General features: G+C 35.0%; 2 protein-coding genes across 13 annotated transcripts; one reads left to right on the top strand and one right to left on the bottom strand.

Annotated features, from left to right (window-relative positions):
• Positions 1-575: 575 nt before the first annotated feature.
• Positions 576-4638, bottom strand: LOC122537759 (zinc finger protein 76-like). 8 transcript variants are annotated; one of them, XM_043671242.1, is made up of 10 exons: positions 4269-4616; positions 3329-3507; positions 3046-3192; positions 2742-2825; positions 2458-2621; positions 1864-2133; positions 1592-1783; positions 1307-1525; positions 1093-1203; positions 576-982 (listed from the first exon to the last, which is right to left on the bottom strand). In XM_043671242.1, exons 2-10 carry the CDS (start codon positions 3489-3491, stop codon positions 884-886), a joined length of 1449 nt encoding a protein of 482 aa, XP_043527177.1. In that variant the 5' UTR covers positions 3492-3507; positions 4269-4616; the 3' UTR covers positions 576-883. The 8 variants fall into 8 exon arrangements, with proteins under 8 accessions (XP_043527177.1, XP_043527172.1, XP_043527175.1 ...); XM_043671237.1 differs by having other exon boundaries at positions 2458-2825; positions 4269-4615; XM_043671240.1 differs by having other exon boundaries at positions 2458-2825; positions 3046-3226; positions 3329-3423; positions 4444-4608.
• Positions 4639-4823: 185 nt separating this feature from the next.
• LOC122537758 (FYVE, RhoGEF and PH domain-containing protein 4-like) lies at positions 4824-8813 on the top strand. 5 transcript variants are annotated; one of them, XM_043671235.1, is made up of 8 exons: positions 4824-5086; positions 5205-5487; positions 5617-6039; positions 6136-6860; positions 7017-7243; positions 7399-7764; positions 7894-8345; positions 8433-8813. In XM_043671235.1, the coding sequence occupies exons 3-8, from the start codon at positions 5618-5620 to the stop codon at positions 8536-8538; spliced, it is 2298 nt and encodes a 765-aa protein (XP_043527170.1). In that variant the 5' UTR covers positions 4824-5086; positions 5205-5487; position 5617; the 3' UTR covers positions 8539-8813. The 5 variants fall into 5 exon arrangements, with proteins under 5 accessions (XP_043527170.1, XP_043527167.1, XP_043527168.1 ...); XM_043671234.1 differs by having other exon boundaries at positions 4837-4946; XM_043671232.1 differs by having other exon boundaries at positions 4824-5487.
• Positions 8814-9043: the final 230 nt, after the last annotated feature.

Raw genomic sequence — 9043 nt, 5'->3', positions numbered from 1 at the left:
CTGTACACGGTCAACGAGTATAATCGTTTACAGGTAATTTATACGTCAGTTTCTTCCTACTTAACAAATTTTCGTTGACTTTTCATCGAATCTTCATTCACTTTTACCACAAATTTTCAACGTTGTTAGCTACATGTACGATACATTGTCTGATGTATCGAATATTACATGATAAAAGGATATCGTAGGATATCGTATTCTACGTTTTTTATCAGCTATAAAAGAACTTGTACCATCGAATATTTTTGTATCAATTGTATTTTGTATCTTGAAACTAGATACATATATGGACTTACGTGTCATTACAAACTCATAGTATATCTATAATTTTATATACTTATTGTTCACAATATACATACAGAACGTATAGAAGGTCTTTTATAAAAGGAAGGAAGGAAGGAAGGAAGAAAAAAAGGAGAAACGAAAAATAAACCGATAAAGGAAAAACCTGCTTCGTATGTATTTCACTTACAACGTTGAAACGCGTTGAAAAACTTGAAATGCGAATAAAAGAAAAGGAAAAGGAAATTTTTAACGAGGTAACTTTTATACTGTTGTACGTTCAAGAAGATCGATTAAAAATTTCATTCAATTTATTCGTAAATAATGATGAAACTTGTCTTCGAATACATTCTTTTTTTTTATTAAGCAACAAAGGAATGAACTAATAAACTATTCTTTGATTGTTTCGAATGATGTGATAGCCAAAAGTTATCTTTAGTTAGTTACCAATACTGAGAGTGATAATTACAAATTATACGTACGTGTAAAAGACTCGATAAACAATAGACAATTAAAAAGATTGATAAAATAAACAATTTGTGTTTTTGTTTAATATTCGTCGAATATTCATCGAATATATGTATGCCATGTTAAACACGCATCAATGCCATCCAAGTTCTATATCTTCGATCTTTATGTTTAATTCTTCGAATGAAGTATCAATACCAGGCTCGTCGAATCCACCATTCAGCTCGATCTTCTGCGAAAACATGAAACGTAACAAACACGATCAGGCTGTACTACTATTAAATTTCTCTGGATATATCAAGTTGATGATCGAAATAAAAGAAAAACGTAAATACAATGAACCTGCAATGCTGCAATTTGCGAAGGATCACCGACCAATAAAATCTGTGTTTCATTATCATTTAAATCGTCGACCGCTTTAGAAATCTGTATTTGCCCATCTTTTTCTGTGATCTTTGGTTATATCCGAAAACGAAAAAAGAAACATTTGAAAATGTTTCAAGGTGAAAATGTTTCAAGGTGAAAAATACTAAACGCAAAATGACTTCTAAATTACCTTTATCGACGGAGTACTGTTATCGCGCGTAATGCTTCCTCTCCGTCTATCTTTGTTTCGACTAGAAGACTCTTGTATAGATTCTTGGCAAAGAACATCAACGTTATCATCGCTATCGACTAGCGAATGAGCAGTTCTTTTGTGCATCACAAGAGTGCTACTTTGCCTGTACCTCCTTAAGCAAATTTTACATTCGAATGGACGTTGTTGTGTATGAACCTAAAAGGTAGAGAAATGCAATGTACGTTATAAAAAAAAAAATTACTAACTGAAAAAATTACTAACGAGATGATGCTTGTAAAGACTAGAATATTCCGTGAATCTCCTTCCACAATTCTCTATAGAGCATACGTAAGGCTTCTCGCCTGAATGAATACGTATATGATTTTTATAGTTTGTTGCACTCGCGAAAGCTTTGCCACATTTAGGTTGCGTACATTTATATGGTCGTTCACCAGTGTGCGTTCTAACGTGAACCTAGTACAATGACAAATACAAGATTAACCGTAAATTTGATAACAAATTTCTAGTCTAAAATTTCAGTTTTACGCTCTTACCTTTCTGATGTTACTCGTAGTAAAGGAACGACCGCAACCGTTGAACGGACACAAGAAAGGACGTTCCCCGGTGTGCGTCCGTACATGTTTCAGTAAATCTCCCGATGTTTTGAAACTTTTATCGCACGTTTCGTTTGGACATTTGTAAGGTTTCTCTCCTGTGTGCGTGCGCAAATGAGCTTTTAAACTATACCCTGTTGAGAAGCTCTTTTTACATTTCGGATGTGTGCATCTGTATGGTCGTTGACCGGTGTGAGATCGTTCATGAACCTGGTTTAACGACACAAGATGATAATATTGCTTCGCCGTTTTTAACTGATTATAATTGAATTTTTTCAAGTCTGACTGATTCATTAACCCAAATATTATTATCATTCAAATTTTTATACATGATACAGCATGTGATAAACGAAAAAACATGGCACAAACTAGATAAGCTAAGATAGATTGAAACAGAAATACGATTCTTTCAACAGAGTTGATGTCGATACGATTTATTCGCACAAACGATCATAAAACGATCATAAAAGATCATGTTTGTAAATAAATCTGAATCAACTTGTAACTTGTAATAATGTTACAAAGGATCTTTACCTTGAGATGATGGGGTGTACTATAAACTTTTGAACAGCCCTCTCTAGGGCAAGGATGTCTTATTCTCGATGTTGACAGTTTATTTAATAAAATCTTGGAATCCTTTTTCTTCAATTTGCCGTCTTCAATTTCCCAGAAATTTTTGCTAACATCTAGATTACCAGCTACCATGTAAGCATTACCATCGATAAATTCCACGCATGAATAGTTCTCAACATTTTCTATGGTAGTATCACGAGCTTGAACCAAAGTTGCTGGCTCCAATTCCAGTTGAAGTGGCTTACCTTCAGCAAGTTCTGCTATGTCTCGAAGCAATATTGTATCTCCGCTCTCTAATTCTAACGTTGCTTGCCTTTTTAAATCCATGTCTATGAAACAAACAAATCTGCGATGTTGACAACAAATTTACAAAAGTGATAGAATACAAATTACAATTTAATCGACTCTATCGACGTTTGAATATTATTCTTTGTACATGCATTAAATCTTGAAATCATGCACAAATGAGTAAAATGGTGGCATTTAATTTGCTATTGATACGAGCAACGTTTCATGCATATTCCTCTTGTGTGTTGATTAATTTCTAACCATCATTGTTCAAATTATTGGTAACAAATGCTTGCGTTCCATCGGGCAATGTTACTGCTGTCAAAGTTGTGCCACCACTTAACAAGTGCTCATCCAATGTTAGTTCTTCTGTTCGATCATATCCAGAATTATTCTCGTTAATTAAAACTGAAAGACACTCCAATATATCCATGCGATTGCTCTGTACAATAAAGTAACAAGTAAAAGATACTTTTGATATAACATGAATCGTACGATTTCAATGGGACAGAATCGGTTAAATGAAATCATAAAGTACTTTTACCTGTGCCTCGTCTGACATGGTTTCGACATCTCGAGTCACGAAACGATTCGAAAGTTCTGCGCCTTCTGTCGACATATCTCTCTACAAATCCAGAGCTGCGAACAAAGAACGTTTCGCGATGATCGTCGATGATCCACGTCATTATTTTGTGTCTTAGTTTCATATCCGCAGGTAAGCATCTGTCTCAAAACAGGGATCATCAGCATCCGCTTGTTTGCGATGCATTGAAGATTCTATGGTATCAAGCGTCTATCGTATCAAGTTATCCTTTAACCGACGACCACTGAATATTTTGGGACACGAATATTTAGAAGAGAGGTGTACAAGTCCAGTCTCAAGGGGATTCACCCATTGATCAATTTGATATCCAGTATTAACTATTCGCCTGACGATAGATGTATAACGACAAGACAAGACAAGACAAGACAAACGGAGACGCGCGGAGAACCACTACACTTGTAAGCAATATTTTTTATACACATGTACCTACATATATGTATGCGAGAAGTAATCTCAACAATATCTAGAAGTAATACTAATTATTGCGAATATTGTTGATAATTACGAAGAAGAGTGAACCGACGATGAGACAAACAATAGTTATAATTGACACGAAATGAGAAACGTGTAAACCAAAAATTCGCCATTTGTTGAAATAAGTACGAGCTGTATAGTCGGGATTTTTATTATTTACGACAATATAGAATAAAGTAAAGTCGAATAAAATTCGAATGTCTTTTGTTTCTCTCTTCTATTTTCTTTGTCTTTCTTTCTCGTACAGCAAATTCAACTTTCGATGTTTCGCGCAGCCTCGTAATTTCGTACCAAAGAATCTTGGGAAATATTACCCATAAACTCATACACCCGCGAAACCTCTTGACGGTCAGTATATTAGATGGAAATGATCAATTCAACGAAGATGCTCGATGATTTTACGCACCATTAGATAAGCAATGTCAATGATGATAAACTTTTTCTTCCAAGCTACATCGTGAAACGAAAAGACATAATTGATAACCTTCTTCGAATTATATATCTCATCGTGTATATTCAGTCATCTATATTCTTAAGTTTTAACGTAGTTACATACTTTCAGCTGGATTTTCAATTCTTATATTTGGTACCTTTATCACAATCTCAATATCTTTTATCGACATGTTATTCTAAGGAACAGTACTAGACAGTGAATACATCTCTTTAAAGGCGTAACGACTCGTTTTCGAACGACTCTCTTTCTCTCCTTGTCTGCCTTCTCCTCCTTTTGCACGTTGCTAACTGAATCTCGCTGTCTATTGGTCGATTTTATGGGAACTATGTGAATGTCGAAGGCTAATAAATAGACGTTGTCTATCTTTTTGCTCGTTACGAAAGTATTTTAATAAATTTAAAAATTCATTCTGCGTGCTCGTTAAACATGTGAATATACCACCGTGTCTATAAAAATCATATATGCGTATAATAGAAAATACACATAAGCTATCTGCCATGTTCACGCGTTACGCTATTGGCTAAAGATAGTCAATGGTTACACATCATCGGTATGCATGACGTACATAAATATAGATGGCACGTAGTACGTTGTCCCAAGGTGTATCTAACTATACTGATTTTGTCTACCGTATGTATATCGTTAATATTATCCCATATTAATCATAAACAAGTCAAAGTAGATCAAAATTGGAGGTTGTAAATGAAAGATTTTATCATTTACAAGGGAGTTTGTCATTTAACCCTGTCGATTATTCTTAACGATTTTTGGTAAAATATTAAATATTATCTTTTTGAGATCCTCTCTGATCTCAGTCAGATTTAAAGATGAAAGAAAAATGTTTTGTTTATGTGAAGTCGAACAGTGAAGTCGAACATTTGTCTGCAGAATTGACATGGATGTGGGTCTGAAGTGTGATTTCAAGTTCTTTGCTACAAAATAATTACGTTTGTCCTGTGCGAAATTACAATACATTCGCAGAGTCGATAGAGCAATTCGTTGATTCGCATCAACGTACAACAATATATATGTATATGCATGTGTATACTCATGTTTAACGAACGTATAATCAAGAAGGCTCGTGGGGGCTCAGTTGTTGGTAATCGACGCTGGTTTCGATTAATTCAGGCTCCAATGTATATATTGAATGAAACAACTATATCGCGAAAAGGTAATAAGATAATAATAGGTTTCTTTTCTTTTTTCCTTTTATAAAATAACTTGTTTTCTCTGCATTGTTTAATACAACAATTGTACGTTGTAATCCTTAAATGGTTAATGAATTTAAACTTATTGTTAGGATGCAACAGGATCGCTCAATAGATTTTTCACTTTGGACGACAAGATTCAAGGATAGAGGTGATTTTAACAAAACGCTCAAGATGTTTGCACCGAAAACACAAACGTCAAACAGTACGTTTTATACTGAATTGGAATCTGACGAACTAGTGGATAGAAAAAGTGACCTAAACGAGTTGAAGGAATGCGTGAGTAAAGAATCCAATCAACCCGAAATGATAGCACAAGATCAGAAACAGGAAGAATATGATGGACCTTCTTTCCATAAAATCGCTTCTTTCGGAAGTTTTTCACGATTTCGTTCCTTTGTAATGTCAGCTGGAAGTTCAGCAGAACGTATCGTCATTGAAGAAAGTGAAGAGAATTCGATGCAAGTACCATTCGTGCGGGTGTCACGTGGCATGTTGGAATACAGAAATAGTAGGTAAGTTTGTAGCATTCGTTAACTAGAGTTTGTCGTATTTTAATTGTGAATGGTCACGAAGAAGGATAAAAATGATGAAAATTCATGATATCGTAGATATTTAACCACGGAAAGAAATTCTCGTCGATATGCAGTGGAATCGTATGCGATAAGTGAGTCTGAGAGCGAGGAAGAATCAGAAGATCCAAATCCAAGATCGTTGGAAACAAATTCTGCAATAACCGTGGATCGTACTGACGACTCGGTTTCGAAACTAAAATCGATCGAAGGCACGGTAGTTTATACGGATTCCAAAAGAAAAACTGCACGTCGCGTTGCCGAAGAATTGTTAGCTACTGAAAAGAATTATGTTAGTATTTTACGATTGATCGATCAAGTGTTCCAGTTCAAAATCGATCAAGAGAATAGAGCGCATCCTATGTTTCCCCCAGAAACTGTTCAGCATATGTTCTCTAATATTAAATCGATTTACAAGTTTCACAACGATTTTCTACTACCCCAACTTCAAGAGAGGATGCAAAATTGGGAATCGGATCCTAGAATAGGGGATATAATGAAGAATTTTGCACCTTTTCTTAAAATGTACACAGAATATGTAAAAAACTTTGATTATGCCATGAACTTGATACAGACTCTTCAAACTAAAGTCGCCAGATTTGCTGCGATCATCGACGAGATTCAAAAATTGGACGAGTGTGCCAAGTTATCGTTGCCTCATCATATGTTAAGTCCTATACAAAGATTACCGAGATACGAGCTTCTTCTGAAAGATTACTTGAGAAACCTCACAGAAGAAAGTGCTGATTACAGGGATACTAAAAGTAAGGATCTTTCCATTCGATTCGATGAGTTACTTCCGCATAAAATAATGCGCATCTAGCAAGGACTGGCTTCTATTTAAACGTCTATTGAACGGGGCACGTTTAAATAGACGTCCGTAGATGGCGACGATAATAATCGTAGAATCAAACGAACAGACACGGCTTTCTTTCTCGTAGAGGCGTTGGAATTAGTATCTACTGCTGCTAATCACACAAATGATGCAATGAAGAAGATTGACAAGTTCAAAAAGCTTCTTGAAATACAAGAGAGTATATACGACACGACAGATCTAGTTAGTGCAACACGGGAGCTTGTAAAAGAGGGTCGTATCGTTAAAATTTCAGCAAGAAGCGGTGATCATCAGGAAAGACATTTGTTTCTGGTACGTATATGCACACTTTAAATACAGTCTGGATACGTGATTGCTGATCCATAAATTTGCCAACTGTATTTGCATGTAATAAATACTTGTTTAATTAATATGTCATATGTTAGACTTTAGTGATAGAAATGTTCTTTGTTTGTTCTTTGTTTCAGTTTACCGATTTATTATTACTTTGTTCGATAAGATTGATACCGGGGCCATTGTATCGATTAAGAGCTAAATTCTTAATCGAAAATTTACAAGTGATCGAAGGTGATAATCTGGAAACAGCAAACACATTTTACATAAGAGACGAAGATAAAAGCGTTGAATTATACACGCATGCGGCTGAAGAAAAGGCAGCTTGGCTCGAAGCGCTGTTCGACACTATGCAAGAAATGATGAAAAGAAAAGCGAGCCTAAAAACTGGTGATGTTAAAACTCTTGTTGTAAAGACTGACGACGTATCTAGATGCATGATATGCGAGGTCATATTTTCTGTAATGAAACGAAAACACAATTGCAGAGCTTGCGGAATAGTGAGTATCACTTTGATAACGTTTCCTAACTATCGGCTATCGTTTAACTTGAAATTAACTCTTGCAACTCTTTACGCTCGTTTCATTTTCCTCTGTCTCTTTCCACAATATTTTACTTATTATTTGTAGGTTATTTGCAGCAAGTGTTCAAATCAAAAGTTGTTATTTGAAGATAACAAAAACATGAGAGTCTGCCGCCTTTGTTATGCCGCGTTAACGCAACCGCTTGTTAAGTCACCCTCTTCGACGTCCACATCCGGGCCGGTACCGAGTCTATTACAAGTTTCAGCAAGCGCTTCGTCCGTTATATCTGGATATCTTATGTTAAAAACACAACCAAGTAAACCTTGGACACGACGATGGTTTGCGTTACATGCAGATTTTGTTTTGTACACGTTTAAATCTGAATCTGAAAATATGGCTCTGACGGCAACTCCCATGCCTGGTTTTATCGTTACGGAGGGTACTAAATTATCCGACGAGGATCCTTTGAGTTTCAAGGATAGGCCTAAAGCTCTTAAAATGCATCATTCTAGAAAAAGTTACTATTTACAAGCGTTATCGAATGAAGATAAACAGAAGTAAGTTTTATCATGTATATATTTACATTACGTACGATATCGTTGAAATTGATCATTTATAATAGGATTCGTCAAATTTTATTTCAGGTGGTTCCATTCTTTGCAGTTAGCTACTAAAGCAGAATTACCTTCATTTGCAACAAAAGAAAATGAAGACGCACAAAAGGATCAATTGATTGTCCATACGCGATAAACAATTTGTCGATCTTATTCAAATTTATGATATCCAAGTTAACCTCTTACTGCCGTTACCATGTAAGATCGTGAGATAGAAAAGTAATCGTTAGTTAGATAATTATTACACGAAAATGGCGTTAACTTGTGTTATATAGTATAAAGATATATGCATAAACATATTGTTGTTGGTGTATTATGTGATCGACTTAACGATGATCACATTACGAAAACGCTTGTTGTATTTTGTACCATTTTGTTATATATTTAAAAATATATATGTATATATTTACATAATTGTCTAAAACATTGTATGTATGAGATATAATTTTTATCCTGACGATGGAAAACACCGATGAATTCTCAATTAAAATCCGTAGTAAAAAAATTATTCCCTTTCTAATGTTTTGTATATTTACATCATTTCCATATCATAACATGAGAGTTACATACATAGTTTGAGATATTGTAATTGTATTACGATGGAAGAAATACTAAATCGCATTGACGTATATTACATGCGT

The sequence above is a fragment of the Frieseomelitta varia genome, unplaced genomic scaffold, assembly GCF_011392965.1.
Source record: "Frieseomelitta varia isolate USP_RPSP 00005682 unplaced genomic scaffold, Fvar_1.2 scaffold_929, whole genome shotgun sequence".
In the NCBI taxonomy this organism is placed as follows: Eukaryota; Metazoa; Arthropoda; class Insecta; order Hymenoptera; family Apidae; genus Frieseomelitta; species Frieseomelitta varia.
This window is presented reverse-complemented; position numbering and strand designations above follow the sequence as displayed.